General features: G+C 53.4%; 1 protein-coding gene across 1 annotated transcript; it reads left to right on the forward strand.

Moving 5' to 3' along the window:
* The first annotated feature begins 964 nt into the window (after window positions 1–964).
* Window positions 965–9820, forward strand: CLEC19A (C-type lectin domain containing 19A). Its single transcript, XM_036392546.2, has 5 exons — window positions 965–1055; window positions 6959–7124; window positions 7624–7717; window positions 8476–8608; window positions 9300–9820. The coding sequence occupies exons 1-5, from the start codon at window positions 965–967 to the stop codon at window positions 9377–9379; spliced, it is 564 nt and encodes a 187-aa protein (XP_036248439.1). The 3' UTR covers window positions 9380–9820.
* The last annotated feature ends 10104 nt before the right edge of the window (window positions 9821–19924 follow it).

Below are 19924 nucleotides of genomic sequence, written 5' to 3' on the forward strand. Positions count from 1 at the left end.
TTAGGAGTGCAACAGTTGAAAAAGGATTTTATGCAGTGTTTTTAAAAATCTGAAGTTTATGTCTAACAAAATGTTGAGCACAGGAAGGAGACACGCTGGATTATATGGGTACAGACTGTTGTATCATATCAAGTTTTCTGCTGCATGATGGCATGGACCCAGCATGGACCTGGCAGATGGGCACAGAGCGAATTCCTGAAACAGCCTTGGGGCCCCGGGCACAGCTGGGGGATCCTTCTTCCAGGCTGTTTAAGTGTGTCAGTGCATTGCCTGGCTCTGGGAAAAAAATCCCAAACCAAACATGCGAGAAAAACCAACAAACCCCCCAAACCAAACCAAACCAAACCAAACCAAACCAAACCAAACCAAACCAAACCAAACGCACCACCCAATGGGGCACTGAGGTGTTAATAAACCCCACTGCCCTGCTGCCCTGGGAGCCTTTCCCCTGCCTCCCTCCCCGGTGTGCAGCGGGGTCCCGTCTGTCGCCCCCGAGGTGACGGGCTGTCCGAGGGGCGCTGCGGGATGGGGACACCGAACACCGCCTGGGGCTGCACCTGAGGGTGCGAGCAGGGATGATGTCCTCACTCCTCTGCGGCCGAGGAGGGTGACAACAGCGCTCTGGGGGCAGCGTGCGCCCGAGCGGGGCTGGGGCAGCGCACGGATCCCGGCCACGTCTGGGCTGCGCGGAGCGGGGCCGGGGGCGGGCTGGGGCAGCGCTGAGGGTGCGGGTCCCGTCTGGGCTGCGCGGAGCGGGGCCGGGGCCGGGGGCGGAGGAGCCGCCGCTCGGGGGAGGGGGCAGCCCGGCCCCTATATCCGCCCCGCCCGGCGGCCGCCCCAGAACCCGCGGGGCCCGGCCCGAGCGCGACCCCCGCTCCCGGAGGGACCCCCAGGCCGGCCGGACCTCGGCGGGACCCGCAGCCGGCGGGACCCCGAGCCCTGCGCGACCCCCGCGGCTCCGGCCATGGGCCGCGGGCGGGCGCTGTGCGCGCTGCTCGCCGCCGCCCTGCTGGCCGCGCAGGCCTTCCCCCAGACCAACATCAAGATCAGCCAAGGTGAGTGCTCGGCGCCGGCCGCCGGGACTTCATCGGGCATGGTGGGGCAGGCAAGGAGCGTGTGCCTCTCGTAGGGCCGGCAGCTGCTCCAGAAATCCCTGACTTTCCTTGAAATCAACTTTCTTCTTCACCGGGGGGACGTGCCAAGGGCAGCCCCGGTCCTTGCTTCGGGATGCCAGAGGTCTCTGGGCTGGCTTTGTCTCTATGTGCCAGGTCAGCTCTTCGGCCTTTGCCAACAGGCGCTGCCGCGGCTCGGGGCCGTGCCCTGCTGTGGTACCGGGGTGAGGAATGAGGCAGGAATGAGCACACTCAGGGAGGCTGCAGGGCTGTGGCAAGAATGAGCACACTCAGGGAGGCTGCAGGGCTGTGGCAGGAATCCTTACACACTCAGGGAGGCTGCAGGGCTGTGGCAGGAATGAGCACACTCAGGGAGGCTGCAGGGCTGTGGCAGGAATCCTTACACACTCAGGGAGGCTGCAGGGCTGTGGCAGGAATGAGCACACTCAGGGAGGCTGCAGGGCTGTGGCAGCAATCCTTGCACACTCAGGGAGGCTGCAGGGCTGTGGCAGGAATGAGCACACTCAGGGAGGCTGCAGGGCTGTGACAGCAATCCTTGCACACTCAGGGAGGCTGCAGGGCTGTGGCAGCAATCCTTGCACACTCAGGGAGGCTGCAGGGCTGTGGCAGCAATCCTTGCACACTCAGGGAGGCTGCAGGGCTGTGGCAGCAATCCTTGCACACTCAGGGAGGCTGCAGGGCTGTGGCAGCAATCACTGCATGAGGCACACACATGGAGGGTGCAGGGCTGTGGCCATGCAGCCCAGCAGGACAGGCTCCTCCTTTATTCACACTTACTGCGTGTGAAACAAACACGGGATTCTCCCTTATTCCCCTTCTTTGCTCCGAGCTGCTGCTGACTGCTGAATGGCACTTGGGTTTCTTCCAAACTTTTCCACGGTGTCAGTGCAAGTGAGAGTTGCTGCAGCAAGTTTGCTTGAGCCCTGTTGGGTTTACTGGGACTGTGAGTGGAAAGGGATTCCAAAAGTGCTGTTTGGTGAGATCGTGAGAAAAGGGATCGATACAAGCCTGGCTTTCCTGCCAGACGCCTAATCCGTGGGAGCTTTGCCAAAACTAATTAAGGAGGAAAAAACTCTGCAAGATAACTTCAATCTGTCAGTGCCAGCTGCAAGAGCGTTGCTGCTGGTATCGGCTGTAGCCTCACAGCTCCAAACATGCAGAGGATTTGAAGCTGTAAAACCAGCTTGGTTTCGTTAAAGAATTTTACAAAGCAATGCCCTTGGTGTGAGAGGATGTCCCTCCCAATGTGCTTCATCTGATGTTTAATATTTTACTTGAAAACTTGTCACATGTGCCTTAAAAACACTTCAGGGTGTGTAAAATATTGCCCAGTTCTGAGATTCATGTCCATCAGTGAACATAACTTCCTTCCCCTGCAGCTCCACACAACCCCAGATACACTGAGACCAAGGTCCCTCCCCTGATCACATCCTTCAAAGGTGGATGCTCAGTGTGAGACTCTTTCATCTGTTAATGAAAAACAAATATTGCAAGTAACATGAAGGTGGCATTGTTTGCCCATGGTGAATGGAATGTCAGGGCTTCAGGAGTTGCTTCTAAAGCCATGGGTGAGTGGAGGCATCCCAACATCACACAACAGCACTGTCTTAGTCCCTGCCACATGCTCCTGCCCTCCAAGCTCCTGTTTAAATGCCTATTCTGTGGCTTTGCTCAATAAGGAGGATGTGGTGGGATGGACCTCTGGCTCAGCTGGCACCCCCAGCTTAGCCACAGGCAGTTTCTGCTGGAGTCATCCTGGGGATGGGTTCTGGGGGTCCCCTGTCCCAGCCCTGCTGTCACACCCAGCCCTTCCAGCTCCCCACAGCTCCAGCAGTGCTGAGCCTGGGTGAAGCCCTGCTGCTGGAGGGGTGACTTGGTGAGCTCCAGGGTGCTGGGACCACTGCCCATCCCTCACTGTCACCGCCACAGCCCTGGTTCCTGGTGGAGGGGCTCTGCCCTGGGCAGGCCCCAGACTTCCCCATGACAGGATGTCCTCAGCTCCTCTCTGTTGGCATGAATTTCAGGTGAGCCTTTGGGGTGTTGATGGGCTCTCTCCAAACCCAGCTGCTGGCCAAGAGCTGAAGAGGTTCACTTGCCTTCTCAGGTCAGATGGCAGCATTAGCTTATGGATGTGCCAAGGGGGTGTCTCCTAGCACCTCTGAGATCTGAGGAAAGCTGTCAGCTGTTGATTACATGGAGTTCTTTGATTCTCTGCAGCAAGAAGAGCATCTGCTGCCAGCACTGACTGAGCTGGTCTGCTGTCCAAAACCCTCTGATGGAGCTGCAGCCCCCCAGGAGCCCTCCTTGCCTGGGCATCTCTTGCCAACCTTTTCCTCGCCTCAGATTTCACATCTCAGACCTGCAGATCCCTGCAAGTGAGGCAGCATTGCTCCTTGGGATGAAGTGTTCAGGAGCAAACCTGCTCTTCACCAGCTGAGTCCAGGGGAGCCATGCAGCTGGTGGTAGGTTTTTTTCCCAGTAGCATCCTGAAATGAAGAGAAACCCTTGTGAAACTGGCTAGGATTTTCTCAGTTAATTATTTCTAGTTGGAAATAAGCCAGCTGGGGAAGTGAAACTTTTTTGGCAGAGCAGTGCCAGCTTCTGTAAGATTTTGAAAAGTGATTTTCCTGGTAGTTCTACAGTGGGGCTCAGCAAGTAAATAAATAGAAAGGCTCCAATTTGGCACTGACGCAAATGCAGAGAGCACAAAACTTTATTTCTGACCCCAAATATTTGTTTTCCAGCTTTTCTGAGTTAGTAACAGCTGCTTGATCTGAATCTTATCTTCAGCCAAGTCTGGACGTTTATTTTGCTGGAGCTGCTTTAAAACATGGTCCTGCCCTCAAAACTGCTGCATTGTAAATAAAAAGAGGGAGAAAGGATTCTTGCAGTCATTTTTCACCAGGAATTTGGGGACAAATGGATGGAGTGACTTGGGGTTGGCAGGAACCCCCATGCTGCAGGCACTGGCTGTGCTGATCCTGCCCTGTGTGAAGGAGCTGATGTTTTGCTGGTCATTTAGACCCAATTCTCACTTTCCTTAAAAGTGAGGATTTGATCTAAAAAGCCCCCAAATGCTTCCCCTGTCACCTTCTAGATCAAAATACCACACACAGCTGCTGGCTTGGGTTGTGAGGCTTTCCTGTAGAGCCATGAGTAGGCCCCATACTCACAACCTTACATCAGATTTCTTATGGTTTTTCTGCTACAAATATTTCAAATAAAGCAGCTCCCTTAATTGTTCCTGCCTGGTAAACTGGGACCAGTGGTTCTCCTCCAAAGAGACAGACAAAGCCTCTGATCCTGACCTAACAGACAAGATGCTAATTAAAAGCTGACCTCCCATATTTTCCTTTTTGGTATATTTAACCTTAAATTCCTTCAGGCACCTCTGGTTCACTGAAGCTCATCAAATCAATGCTACCTAATGGGAACCAGTATGGAATAACAAAGCAGGGCTCTCTCAATTTCTGACTTGCTCTCAGCTGCTCTGAGCAAACATGAGGGTGGTTTTCCCTGGAACTGGGGTGCCTGCCTTTGAGGCAGGACAGTGGGACACCCACTGCAATTAGCACTGGGGAGTGAAGTCTCCGTTTGCTGGGGATGCTGCTGGGTGAAGCCCTGTGAATTTTGCCACCATGCTGCCAGAGGTGAGGATTTTGTCAAGGCTCTACAATAAAACCCCAGTTGCTGAAACAGCTGGTGGTGCCTTGTCTGGCACAGACCTCTGGGCTGTCCTTGGCAGGAAGGAACAGCAGCCTCGAGTCTCTGCAAGCCAGGACCAGATCCCAGGCTGTCCTTACTGGGGTACAAGCCTCACCTGTGACCTGGTGGTAAAGCTGAAGCCTCATGCTGAAGGTTTGACCCTTGTTCTGCTTTGGTTTTGGAGACAGGGAACCCTGGCCAGCATCATGAGGGGAGGAGGGCTTGGCTCCAGGAATCACATCAGCTTTTGGAGTTCCTGGTCCTGCTCTCTTGCTACGCTGAAGTAATTTGTGTCTCCTTGGGCTGTTCTAAGGATTTTCCCAGTGCAGTTATGGCTGGGTGTGAATCAGAGAACTGAGCTCTGCCTTGCTGCTGAGCTGTCTTTATCTTACCCACTCTCCCCAAAAGCTATTTTGCTCTTCCAGCCCAGCAGGCCTTATCTTTAATCCTCCACAGCCCATAATTGGTGCTGCTGAGGATGGCAGAGCCCCTCGAGCCCCTCAAGGGTTTGTTGCTGTTGGGTGCAGAGCTGCCCCCAGTCTCAGCTCCTCTGGAGGGGTACCTGGGGGTCCCAAGGCAGGTTGATGGGGTGACAGCCCCACAGGGCTTGGCTATTGATTTGGCCTTGCTCAGGAGAAAAAAAAATTTTTCTCTCTTTGTAGGAGAAAAATTGCTCTTTGCATTTGTGGTTTGTCACCGGGAGGGGATGTGACAGCAGGGACCCTGTGGGCTGGCTGGTGGCTGTTTGTAGAACACTCAGAGATCCCCATGTGGAAAGAGCTGATGAAAGATGAAATTATCACCCAGAGCTGCCAGCACTGGCACAGGGAATGATTTGGCTCTATGAATGCTCACACAGCTGCTTTGGATTCACCTTGCCTCTCTTTTTCTCCATGCTGTTGCTTCCTTTGCCACATCCCTTGCTGCTGCTGGCAGTTTTGCTCTTCCCTTGGGGAAAGCCATTCCCCTGGCCCCTCAGTGCTGGAGGCACCACCCTGACCTCTCTGGGCTCGAGGCTGTTACCTGCTTGGATGGTCTGATGGCATCTGACATCTGCCCTCACCCCCTGCACACCCACCCTGCCCACTGCCCCACTCGCCTCCACAGCAGTACTGACCCCAACCACAGCTCCCTGGGGATGTGGGGACTGCCTCAGGGGGGCTGGCAATTCCCCCACATTCACAAACCAGCAGCTAAGAGAGTTAATTCTGTGAGGGTCCTGAGTTCTGCATCCTCCCCACACGAGGGGGAGCAGAACATGGAGGAGGTTGGAGCAACATGCTAATGCCACTGCCCTGTTTAGACAGAGGCAACTCCAAAGGCTCCAAAAGGACATCCTGCCCCCACAGGGGCCTCTTCTGGGACAACTTCCCCACTGTGCTGAAAAGCAGCAGGGGAAGAGGAGCAGCAGCATGGCAGGGCTGTTATCAGTGGTGGGATATCTGTTGGATAGGCTGTTATCTGTGGTGGGATGTCTGTTGGATAGGCTGTTATCAGTGGTGGGATATCTGTTGGATAGGCTGTTATCTGTGGTGGGATATCTGTTGGATAGGCTGTTATCAGTGGTGGGATATCTGTTGGATAGGCTGGCACCGCGCTGGCTGATCCTGTGCCTACATGCATGGCTGTGTCCAGGGGCAGGGACAGGGCATGGAGGGGGGTTCCTTGGTGGGAGGAGGTGCAGGCTGTCCTTGCAGGAGGGCAGAACACAGCCTTAACCCCACAGCCCTGGCTGTCAGCTCCCCTCCCAGCACAGTGGCTCCAGTGGTGCTGATAGAGACAAGAGGAGCCCTTATCTCAGTTTTCCCAATAGCAAATGTCAGTGCCTTTATTTTAAGCATCCTCTGCCTAAAATGATGTCATGCTAGCTCGGAATGTCCCTCCTGATTTAGGCAGATGCTGAAACCAAGGAACCCACAACTTGTTTAAAACGTGCTTTGACTTCTGCAAACTTTTGCATTGCTCCTGCAGCAGCTGGGTTTTCCCTGGATGTGTTTGTGGTTATTTGCCTGGGTGAGGTGGCAGAGCAGGGCTGGGCACTGCTGCTTCCATCACCTGCTCAGCTTCCTGGCCAAGCTGTCTCATCACCAGCTGCTGGATGTCCTGTGCTCTGCCCCCAGCCATGCCTGAGCCTGTCCATGCCTACTCCTGCCCACTCTTCTGGACAGAGTACGAAGGGCACTGCTACCGCTACTTCCCCATCAACAAAACCTGGGCTGAAGCTGACCTCTACTGCGCCGAGTTCTCCATCGGCATCAGGTCAGCCAAGCTGGCCTCCATCCACAGGTGAGCTGTGCAGAAACATCATCCCACGCTGACACAGCCTGGGGAGGAAGGAAACTGGGGGCAAAGTCCCATTCCCACGTCACAGCCTCTGTGTCAGCTGCAAGCTCGTGTTCCAGCCCACACATCCCTCTGCAGCAGCGCCCCAGTCAAAGCAGATGCACAGGTCACACAAAGGCAATATAGAAAAGAAATGCCTTTTCCTGGACTGGCAGGAAAACTGGCATAGTATTCCCAAAATTTCCCAAAACTGTGGTTTTTTACTGTTGAAAAAGGGATAGAAGTACAACATGATTACACAGGCTTTTTTCCCTACTCCCTCTCCCCCAGGTCTCACCAACACTACGCTCCTCTTGCACAGACCTGGGAAAGTAACCACCAGCAGTAAGAAGCTGGGAACCCATTTGCCCACGGGTCCTGGGGTAGGATGAGTGCTTAGAGACATGCCTGACCATTTGCTGACATATCCTATTGATTGCTCTGTACTGCTCTGTTTTGCCAGCTGGCAAGAAAACGTCTTTGTGTACGACCTGGTGAACAGCCGCGTGCCCGGCATCCCCACCGACATCTGGACAGGACTCAACGACCTACGGCAGGTGGGAGCTCCCTGGAATTCTGTGGGAAAAGGCTTTGCAAACTTCACCTCTCTGTGTTTTCCTCCTGGAAAGCCACTTGGTTTTCTTCTTTGCTCCTTATACCCCTTTATTCAGGAGGTGGCATAGAGTCTGTGGTGCAGCACGTGGAGAAACTTGTTCTTTCACCCATTCCAGTCTGCTTTTAAAAGAGAAGTGTTACTAGAATTAATAGATTAACCAATAATTACTCATATCACATCTTATTACTGGATTCATAGAAAGAGTATTGTACTGGTGGTCCAAGAAGAGCAAATAAACTGAAAAGGTCTTCAGTGTCAAAAACCACTGAGTTCCATTGCTCTCTTGTGCTACTCTGTGACTTTTGGAAGCTGACATGTTGGAAATATATAGTCCAATATATTAGAAAGAAAAATGGACACCATCAGGAGAACAGTCTCATGTCAGCAAATTTTTTGTAGATATTGGAAAAGGAATGGAAATGAAAAGGAAAAGGAACAGAGAACTGGGTGGGGGTGTTAAAAAATATATAGATTTGATTTCTGGGCTTCCCCTGGTGAGAACACTGTGAAACCTGGGGCTATTCTTGGCAAGTTTCCAGTTGTAAAACCAAAACATGCTGTTTGGACTTTGCTGAGTGCTGTCTGTCCATGTCCCTGGGCTGTGTGGCACTGGGGGTGGGGACTACATGGGGGTGGCCCTCCCACCCTCTGCAGGCACAGCTCTGTGGTGACAGCCTCTCTCTGCTGGCCTCATGTCAGGAGGGTCACTTTGAGTGGACAGATGGCTCCTCCTACGACTACCAGTACTGGGATGGCAGCCAGCCTGACGATGGGATCCACTCCATCCCCGAGGAGGAGGACTGCGTGCAGATCTGGTACAGACACAGCAGTGGTGAGCACCCAGGGCACCCTCAGTGTTATTTGTGTGGCAATAAATTCAATCCACCGTGGCTCCTGCTTTTCTGAAGAGGTTGCTGGCAGGCAGAGGATTTGCATTTTAATTTTTTAGTATTATGTTATTTTTTTTCTTTACATGCATACATAGTCATTTTTCCTCTGCTCCCATCTCCCTCTCCCATAGTAGCAGCAGGGCAGGAGCATCAGCTGCCTTGAAGAATTACCCCATTTCCCCTCCCCCACGGGAAACCTGTGGGAACACTCATTGTTTTGCCAGCTTATCTCTCCCATGCTTGGGCCAGGACATCTTGCTGAATTGGGACAAGACCCTGCCTGTGCAAAAATCCCACCTCACACCCTCCCTGCTGGTGAGACCAGCCAGGTGTGTCCAGGCCCCCAGGATGTACCTAAATGTCTGTGCATGGGCAGCCCATGGATAATTTGGGGGGAACAGGGCTGTGTTTGCAGCTGCCCCTCCACTGCCAAGTCCAAGCTGGAGCCTGGCCTCCCCTCTCACATCCCCCAGGTGAGGATGCTGGGAGGAAGCATGACAGTGAATGGCACAAATGGGAGCACATCCAGGGAAAGCCTCCCTCAGCGGCAGGAGGCCCTGGTGCCACGGGCAGTGCATGGTTCCCTCTGTTTGCCTTTTTTCAGCTAATGCTTTGTGTTTTTCTGGAGGGTAGCACTGCGCTCCTGGAACGACAACGCCTGTGGCAGAGCCTTCCCCTTTGTGTGCAAGATCCCCTCCCTGGCCCTGGACTGAGGCTGCTGGTGCTGCCCACACCCCCTTCATTCTGGGTCACCTCTCCAGCTGTGCTGGGCTAGGGCAGTCAGGACATGGATGGGCTGGCAGAGCCGTGGAGCTGCTTGGATCCCCAGCCAGTCCCTGGCTGCAAAATCCCTGCTGGAGGATGGTGGGGATGAGCCTGGCACTCAGCACTGACAGGAGCTGCATTCAACAGCAGAGGAGCCCCCAAGCCCGAGTCTGGCTTTGGATTTCAGATCAACCATCACTGTGTTAGAGGAAACCCGTGATTTTACCAGTACACCAAACTGTTAGCACCCAAAAATAGCCGTGTGTAGGAAATGCTTCTGCCTGATGATCTGTGAAGAGTGGAGGAAAAGCGTTCTTTTCTGTTAAGTTATGCAAAATGCCTCTTGTCCACGTTCTTTTTCTCTCTGCTAAAATAAACTGCAAACAGCAGGTGGAGGCTCCGCTGTCTTTCTTGCCCTGGAGTAGGAGTGATTCCCTGCGGGTTTGGGGTTTCACGTTGAAGTTGTTTTTTCCCCAACCTGCTCTGTGAGTTGGGGGGAAGCAGCTGCCTAGGAAAGTTTATTTTATAGACCCTGAGTGTTTTTTGGGGTGCGTGGGGCAGCCTGTGTGCTCACCCTGCCCTTTGCCTGGCCCCCAGCAAGCACAGAGGCACCATGGAGGGTGTGGGGGGCCAGGCAGTGCCCAGAGCCCAGCACTCCCTGAGCAGGGATTTGGCCCTGGCTGCTTGGAGAGCACTGGGGTAGCTGGAGGGCAGATGAGGGCTAACACACATCAGCTGGGGGCCAGCCCATCCTCACAACCCAGTCCTGGCTGGGGAGAGCTTGCAGAGTTTGCTGCAGCCTCGTGTCCTAGTGGGGTGATGTTTTCTCCCTAAGTCCTTGCTGATGTCCTCTGCTGCACTGGCACCACAGAAGTATTTCTGTCTCCCAGGTAAATATTTTTGGGGAGGTGTGTGTGGTTGTGGCAGCTCCTGTGCCTTGTTTGAACTGCTCTGTGTGGAGATGGGACACTCCTGCTTGGACAAGGATGGATTTGCAGGGTTTGGGTGTAAGTGGGGCTGTGCTGGTGCCATGGCCCAAGGGAAAGGCACCACTATTGAGGGGAAACCAGGCTCCTCCTTAGGGAACACAGCTCCCAGGGCACTCTGCAGCCAGTCAGACACAATAAATCCAGTGCTCCCCAGGCTGTGAACTCGGTTCCCTCACAGCCCTGTAGCACCCAGGTGGCTTTGCAGGTAGCCCTGTGCAGAGGGGCCCCCAGAGGGGCTCCTTGCCCCCTCTTGGGAGCCATGAGTCCCTTTTGCCCCTGCTCTGGCAAAGCCTTGGGGTCTGACCCATCTCAGCTGCTGCCTGCAAAGATGAGTAAAGCATTGCCACAAAATTGTCTGGTCCCCCTTGGTGCCACCATCTTAGAAATGCAGCATACCAAAACAAGCCTTTCCAGAGTTACCACACTGGCTGCAATTGAGGGCGGTAGCTGAGGCTCCTCTGGGAGCTTGGAGCTGCTTCCTCAGATGGCAGTGGAGCTTTCAGCTGAGGTGTTTCCACTTGGAGAGGAACTGGAAAATTTGGTAGGGGTAATAATGGTGGTGTAAGTGGAATGTGTGTGCTGGAAAAAGTTTCTAAAATAAGAAAATGCTGTCATCCCTGATGTTGTTTTATATATATATATATATATATATATTTGATAATACATATAAATCAAATGATATTATTTTTATTGTATTTTCAAAATTAACATGCACACTATTAATATATTTATATGGAAAGTTAGCCATTTGTGTAGTCTTCAGTTCTGGATTTCAGCATTGGATGTGTTTCTAGAGGCTTTTGCTTCACCTGAAAATGATAAATTATGTATGGATGATAACAGTGTGTGAAGAAACCAGCTGTTTATAAAGAAAGCTCTTGGCTGCAGCAAGGTGGATAAAGCTGATGTGGTCTGTGGCAGAAAAGGTTTTGGAGAGCCAAGTGTGGAGCAGGAGATGTGTGATGGGCTCCTGGCTCCGTGCTGGAGCTGTCACAGCCCAGTGTCCCCTGGGGCTGGCTGTGCCCCAGCCTGTGCCAGGGCCCGGGCTGGGGCTGCATGGACAGACACCCACGGGGAGATGCTGCTGCACGGTGCTGGCTCCAGGCTGCCCCTCCCCAGTTTGCTTTCCCTGTTCCTGCTGTGCCTCCTGTCCAGAGGAGCTGGGAGTTCATCACGGCTGGGGATTGGTATGCCTCGAGCCAAACAACTGTCTTTTTTCCCTGCAAGTGGTATGAGATGTTTCAAAAGAAAGGTTAAAACCTTCCCTTGGGAAAGTGTTTGAAGATCTGGGCCCTACTGTGGTTAAAAATATTGCTAATGGGGAGCCCAATGAAAGCTGTCACCTCCAATTAACATCTTCATTTCCAGGTAAAAAGAACTCAACATGCATGACCTGAAAGTCAGGACCGAAGTTAATAGGGGCTTTGTTTCCCAACCCCCTGTCTTTCTCCTTTGGCTCCAGGGTCTTTACTTAAAAATCAACTCTCTGTCGTTGCCAGTGTCTTCTGTTTCACAGTAATCAAATAAAATTCAGAAAACAACAGGAGTTTTCACCTCCTTAATGAACTTCTAGTGGATCTGGCTTGATGAAATATGGGCCACGCCCTTTCTCTCGGCATGGACAGTTCCAGACTCTGCATGGCCTGGAGCAGCTCCAGATTCCAGGCTGAACTTCTTTATTTTTCTGTTCTCCGTGTCCCATAACCCCTCACTCCCTTGTTATCTTGAATTTCTCCCTCCTGACTCGCTCTGTGGTGCAGGCAATGGGAAACCTGGCAGCCGCAGGACTCTCTGACACCTTTCCTGCACATCACTTGCAAGTGACTGATTCCCGAGGGTATTTTTATGACACTGATTTTCTTAGGGGTTGAACACATTCTGTTGTAATGCATGAAGGCTGGCGTAAGTGTGAACAGTGTGTGATGTAGCCTGGGAGTGAACCAAAATAGTCCTTACCCTCCTTGTACCCCATTTCTGAGCTGTAGAGGCAATATTGCCCCCAGCCCTGGCATGGCATGGGGAGGGATGGGCCTGCCTACACCTCTGACCCTTTGATTCCTTTTGTTCCTACTCTGATTGTTTCCTGAGACATGCTGCTGTGACACAGGACATGGATGTCACAGCTTGTGGGCACGCTGCTGCTGCCCTGGCACAGCCTGGTGGGGATTTTCCTCCCTGGTGATTATCTTGACTGCTCCCATGCCTGGCTGGGCTGGGCTGGGCTGCCCTTTCCTTTATTAATTCACTTAAGATTTTTTTTCTCCCATAAATGACTGGAGAATAAGGGCTGCACGGCTGAATCATGAGCTTTTCCTTGTGCATTTCCCTTGGATTTAATTGCCTGAGCAGTGGCTCAGCTCCTGCCCTGAGGCCAGGATGCCACAGAGTGGTTCCCTTTGACAGAGAACAAAAATATCTCGGCACCAAAACGGTGCTTTGAGCAGCTCAGAGAGAACATTACAGACTGGCTGCAACAGTGAGGCCCATCACCAAAAACCCCAGGCCACGAAGCCCTGTGAAAAATGACATTACCCATCTGTGCAATGGGGTTAATGTTAAATCCTACAGCTTTAGCACATCCCGAGTGTCTGCAGCAGGGAGACATGGAGCAGTGGGGCACGGGGAAGGTGAGCAGGGTTTGTGCTGTGTGGGTCCCAGTGGATGTTGGCTTAGCTGAGGTGCTCCTGCTGTTCTGCAGGAGGGTTTTCCCATCCCACCTGATGCCATCTGCTCCCCGCTGCTGCCAGGGTATGAGCAGGACAGTGGGAGCCAGTGGGGACAATCCTGCTGGGACTTGGATCTCCTTCTGGGCAGCAGGAGGGCTCGGCTGCAGCAGCCATGTCTCCTGAGAGAGGCATGAATCAGGCTGCATGTATCCAGCCTGCAAGCTGCTGGTGTGTAATGGCACCTGAACTAATTGCAGAAGCCCAGTGAAACTTCCAGCAGCACTCAGAGAGACTCATGGCTGCCAGGGGCTCCTCCAGGCTGGGCCCCTGGGATGGGGCTCGCTCAGCACAGGAACCAGGCCATGCCAGGGCCCATTGTCCATTTGATTGTCCCATTTTGGTGCCCCAAAAGTCTCTTCCTCTTTTGTGGCCAAGGATTTCCAGGTCTCCAGAGAGAACTGCCTTGGTGGGGAGAGCTAGCTGAGGGCCAGTGCCCCTGTCCCTGTTTGGCCCCTGTCCCTGTCTGCAGCACAGTCACCTAAAAAGGGTGGTTATGTTTTTCATTAACCACTTTTGCTTTGCTGGGCCTCAGTAACTTGGCTGGAAACTTTCCCTCCTGGGTGCAAATTGCCAGAGCTGCCACTGATGAGAGGGAAAGCACAGATCTGACAGGAGCACAATTCCCACTGTGGTCCCTGCACAGAGAGCCCGTCAGCCTGCACAGAGCCAGAGCACAGGTGATGTGAGAGAAAAGATCCACAGCTGGCACCGTGCATGTGAGTGCCTGGAGCTGCTCAGAGAGGACAGGGCTGCTCTGAAAGAGCTGATGCTGCTCAGCAGCCCTGGCTGCTGTCCCCAAGCAGGGTCCTGGGCACCACGCTCCTGCTGTGCTGGCAAAATGTTGCTGTATTTGGGAATCTACCAAAAAAGTCTAGTCCAGCTCTCAGGGTTACCATGGCAACTAGATATTTGCTCATTTGTATTTCTTGAAAATTATACTGGGCTGCTGATTGCCTCGTTTGTGAAGCTCTTTGTCAGGACGCCAGCAAATCCCTGTTTGTCAAGGGCTGTGAGGGAGCGAGCGGTGCTGTTGTTGAGCAGATTTCTGAATGGGAACTCTGCTGGAGTGTGGGTGTGTTATGACAGCATCCTCCCACAGACACCCAGGAACATACCCCTGGCCTAGGAAGAGGGTGCTTGCTCTGCTCATCCCCTCTGACATCATTTGTACTTGTGCTATTGGTCGGGTTAACATAAAATCTGAGTGACTTGTGATGGGAGACTTGACAGGAAGCTCTCTTCTTGCATGGAAAGAACTCAAATATCCTCCTCTGGCTGTTCTTGAGACTCAGACACAGGGTAGGAAGGCAAGAGATTTAACTGTGTCCCCAGGTGTCCAGGGGAGGAGGTGAGAGCCACACGAGTGGAGGGGCCCCAGGAGCAGCACCCACACGCTGGGATGGGCTGGCTGTGATGCTGCTCACAGGGGAATAACCACCCTCCTCTGCCTCCAGAGTGCACAGAGACTTGCAAAAATATCAGATTAAATGCTTGCTGGGTTTTGGTATTGCAAAGCTGGCACAAACTGTGGAGCACTGGGAAAGGACAATGCTGCAGGGCTGGCTGGAACTTCCAGAAGAGGCTGGAGAAGAGGATAGGACAGGCTTCTCTTTTTTCCTTAAGGAGAAATTAATTTGATTTGGATGCTGTTTAGGCTCTATGACCCTGGGTTCCTGAAAGTGACTTGACCCACAACCCAGCAGCTGTTTAAGAGCTCAGCATTCCTTGTCAAGTATTTGCTTAGCAGTAAAAAAGCCACTTGCCATGAGCTCCTCTTTCGACTTGTTGAGATAATTAAATTAGAGGCTTGTCCACATGAGGATGTGAGACCTTCATGGGGTCCCTCTCTGCTCAGAGTGCTGGCACAGGTGCCCTGTGGAGCACAGGGGCTGCTGCACCTCATCCCCATCGTGGCCAGCTGCCTCTGTCCTCATACCACAGCACAGGCTGCACCCAGCAGCCACTGAATGTGAAGATCCAGGCAGAGGGAGAGGAAGGAAACAGCAGCAGTACAGGTTAAAGCAATTAAATGTGGTATTTCATCAGTGTGGAGGGCAACTGCTTACAGGAAAGGGCTGTGGCCTTTATTAATCTCCAAAGCATTTTATGATATCATGGTCCCAAATAAATGCTGAATGCAAATGATGAATGTAATAATCCAGTATGGATAGCTGCCCTGGATTTAGATGGGTTGTGAAAGTGATTATAATATAGTAATAGCAATAAGATTAACAGCTCTAATGACATCTTAAATGCCAACTTTGCAACCTGCCCTTTTTTCTGCACTGACTCCATCAAGGGATCTGCAGGAGGGGGCTGTGTCCCTTTGCACGTGATCCCTCTGATCCCCCATGTGCCTGCCCAACTGGGATTTCAGTGTTAGGGCCCCATATCCACACAGGTGAGGCAGAGCAGCTCCTGCCCGGGCAGTAACACAGCTACTGAAAATCCTTGCTCAGATTTGGTGGTTTTGGCTGTATTCTGCTTCTACAGCAAGTTCACCCTTCATTGCACGTTGTCCTGGCCCCTTGGTACTCCCTGCTGCAGGCATGTTCCTTGCAGGATGACTGCCAAGGCGAAAGCCACCAGGCTCCCAAAGCACCCTGGTGCTGGTGGCTTTGGTCCCTTGAACCCTGGGTACCCCCAGGACGTTACTTTTGGGAAAGCACTGGTGAATTTTTGGGGAAGGACTAGAGAGTGCGTGGCTTTGGGTGGAGAGGGGTGAGGTGATGATGAAGGATGTGGCAGTCCTTGCACTCCTGGTTTTAGGAAACAGCCATACAAGACACAGAATGCCTGTCAGGGTGGGATTTTTAACCCCAAAACGCCAGTGCAGGCTCTCCCTGCTCATGTTGTCTGGCAGCTGCAGCCACCAGATTTCCCCCCCCATTACTTTCTCTATTTTTTTCTGGTTTAAACTGGGAAAACCCAAAAAAAGTTGCTGTTTTGTTTGAAGAGTTCAGTGTAGTGAATGACCCATTTTTCTTCTTGGATGAGTCACGGATCCTCCTTTGAAAGATCTCATTATTAATATGCCATTTGGGGCATATGTCTGAATTTTCCAGCAGTTTCCTTGTCTGTGCTGGAATGATCCCACAACACCATCATTAATGGCAGTGGAATTGCTTCTAGATTTATGTCTTTACAGTCTGGAGTTTGGGCTAAATCACCTTTGGTGTTTCAGGAGAAGTGAGACCATCCAGGAAAAGAGAAGGAGCTACACAAATACTTTTGGCAAGATGGAATCTGATCTCTCTTAGTTTACCAGAGGCTGCTTGGTTTTCTGTGGGCATTTCTGGCTTGCATTCCCCATTTGGAAGTCAAGCAGGCTGGGTGTGAGCAGTGCAGCTCACACAGGTGAGTCAGTGCCGGGGGGTGCTGGGATGCAGGACAGCCTCCAACTCCTTCCTGGCCTTCACGGTCTCCTCCAGGCACAGAGGGGTTTGGGAGCCCATCTGCAGCCACGTGCCAGCTTTGTTATCAAGAGAGCCTCTTGCCACCCTGGCTGGTTTGGCACATGTGTGTCCCTCTTGGCATCCCCAGCTTCTGAAAATGCACTGCCGTATGTTGTATGAGCTATAGGCCGTGGGGGATGAATCACAGCTCCCACTGCTGCCACCCTCTCCCGCCAGGATCTGTTGGTATTGATGATACACAACTGCTTAGAGTGGGGTTGTGATCAGGCTGGGGGGTAACCCCGAAGAGCTGGGTTGGACTCGGAGCACAGAAAGATCTCAGAGCCAGGGTAGCTCCCTGCTGGGGCTTTCCAGACCTGCCAGATGGGCCCCGGGGCGCTGGAAATGCTCAGCCCCGACTTGGACTTTAATGCACGGCAGATGAGATTATCCTAACGCAGGGAGCTCCCGGAGAGCCGCTGTGCCCTGTCACCGATGGGCTGCACTGTAGCCAGGCTGCCCCTGGGGACAGGCACCTGTGTCACCCACGGCAGGGCACCGCTGCCACCCTGAGCCTGTCCTCCTGCGAGCCGAATTTACCTGCAGCTCTTTGCCCCCTTAGTTCCTTCTGTTTTCACAGGGCACAGCCTTGCATCCAAAGACTTCAGGTTCTTCTGTTTATGAAGTTGGGACTGAAGGCAGTGGCTGCAGCCTGGTGGGGTCCCATGGGAAGCGAACCACTTGGAGCAGAGCAGAAATAGGGATAGAGTAGGGGGGAAAAAGCAAATGGAAGCAATCATCTGATGGATTTATTATTTTGGGAAAGGCAAACACTAAGATTGAGGTTTTTCTGCTGAGTTTCTCTGCTGGAGCTCTGATGATGCACTCAAACAGGTCGGGGAGCACTGGGAGCTGCACTGTGCAAGGGACAGGGGAAGGGAGACTCATTCCAGATGCCCAATTTGACCAAGGATGCTGTTCAATTTTTTTTTTTCTCCTCGAAACAACACTCAGAAGATGAAGAACGCCCGGCAAACGCCTGGATGCCCAGCCCATCACCCGCTCAGGGCCAGAGGGGATGACAATGTCACCAATGGATGAGGTGTCCGCAAAACGATTCCTGCCCTGTCCTCCGTGGGTGCCGCTGCTCGGCGGGGACCGGGGAGTGCACCGGGGGTTGCACCGGGAGCTGCACCGGGAGCTGCACCGGGGGCTGCACCGGGGGCTGCACCGGGAGCTGCACCGGGGGCTGCACCGGGGAGTGCACCGGGGGTTGCACCGGGGAGTGCACCGGGGGTTGCACCGGGAGCTGCACCGGGAGCTGCACCGGGAGCTGCACCGGGAGCTGCACCGGGGTTGCACCGGGGATTGCACCGGGGGCTCCACCGGGAGCTGCACCGGGGGTTGCACCGGGAGCTGCACCGGGAGCTGCACCGGGGCTGCACCGGGGGTTGCACCGGGGGTTGCACCGGGGGTTGCACCGGGGTTGCGCCGGGGATTGCACCGGGGAGTGCACCGGGAGCTGCACCGGGATTGCACCGGGGAGTGCACCGGGGATTGCACCGGGGGCTGCACCGGGAGCTGCACCGGGGGTTGCACCGGGAGCTGCACCGGGAGCTGCACCGGGAGCTGCACCGGGGGCTGCACCGGGGGTTGCACCGAGGGCTGCACCGGGGGCTGCACCGGGGGTTGCACCGGGAGCTGCAGTTGCACCGGGGCTGCACCGGGGGCTGCACCGGGAGCTGCCCCGCTGCCGCCGCCGGAGCCCGCTGTCCCCGCTGTCCCCGCTCCGTTCCCATCCGTGGGGGCGTGCTGCCATCTCCCGGCTGCGCGCATCGGGAGGCGCGGCCGCCCGGCCCGGGGCCCGTGGCAGGGAAATGTCCCTCGGGCTCTGCTCCGCCGCTCTGCGCGTTGTTCCCGCTGCTCCCGTTACGCTGTGGGTGACCCTGGTGCGAGGGGAGAGCCCCGAGCACTGCCTGGGCTGTCACCGTGGTGCCACCTGAGAGCCCGAGCTGAGCATCCAAGGGACCACACCGAGTAGTGGGACACCAGCAGCTCTTTCTTCCAATCAACACACTCAAGTGGCTTTTTAGTGTTTCAGCCCAACATAGATAAAGATTTTCTGTAAGTTTGAAAACTATTTACTGAAAGAAATGGAAAGTCTCAGGCCCACCTGTTTGCTTCAGGGGCACGCTGCAATATCTGGAGCCACGTAATGAGCCCTTTCCTGGGCTAAAAAATGGAGCTTAGAAGCTGCAAACAAGTGAGCATTCTATTTTATATACAGTGTTTAGTCTGTGTGTGGCCCAGGATTGAATGGTAACTACTACCACCAGGCACAACAGGTTTCAGAAATGATCTTCAGAACGTAGAATATCTGATCCCTCTCTGGTGAGCCCCATCCAGAGCTAAGCATGACTCAATCCATCCATCCCCACAAAATCCACCAGTGTGATTTATTTCAAAACAGATTATGCTCTGACAGCTCCAGGGTACCAGCAGCTGTAGAGGTTATTTGTTGGAATGACAGCCCTTCTTTTTCATTTGTGTGAGACCATATAACTCATCTGGGGTCCTTTGAAAAGGAAAAGAGAAAATGGAAATTATTGGAAAAATATAAGTGAGTAGTTGTGGCTGCTGAGGCTGGATGTAGGAAATGCAACCTGACAGCTCACTTCCCACACCAGGCTGGGGCTGAGTGCCACCCACACTGCAGTGGCGTGTTCTGAGCCCCCTGGGGCTGGGCTGTGCTGTGTGATCCCCTCTCCCCTGGGGAAGCACCCACCACTGGCACTTGCTGCAGCTCCACCGGTGGTTTGGCTGCAGCTGCAGCAGGGCTGAAATACCTCCTGGGGTTCACCCTGAGTAAAACCCTCCTTTGGGATGAATGCTTTTGGGAGAACAGCCCACTGACAGTCATCCTGAGCAGCTATCATGAGCATGTGCTCTGCAGGTTCCTCCTATCCTTCCCATGGTCACAAAGAAACGTTTGAGCAGCCATTAATTTTTTTTTAAAAAATTGCTTGGGGAGATTATCAAGTCAGAGTGTGCCAGGTGTTTTGTTGATGCAGATGTGATCCATTTGTATGTGATGTATCTGGTAGTGATGTAAGCTGGTTTCCCAAATATAAGGCTGTCAATAAATCATTTATCAGACACTGAAAAATAAATTTCAGTGATGCTGTACTGAAAGGAGGTGGGGGGGGAGCATGGGATGGGCTAATAGCCCACCGCTGAGGATAAGAATGTTAAATTGGTGCAATTCAGGCTGTTTTTCTTGCCTCTGCCCGAATCAATAGCAGTGAGTCATCCCAGCAGAGGCATCAGCTGCCTCAGTGTGCTGAACCTGCTGCTTTCTGTGTCTGCCTGGAGCAGGACTGACC

Source organism: Molothrus ater, chromosome 16, assembly GCF_012460135.2.
Source record: "Molothrus ater isolate BHLD 08-10-18 breed brown headed cowbird chromosome 16, BPBGC_Mater_1.1, whole genome shotgun sequence".
NCBI classification, from domain to species: Eukaryota; Metazoa; Chordata; class Aves; order Passeriformes; family Icteridae; genus Molothrus; species Molothrus ater.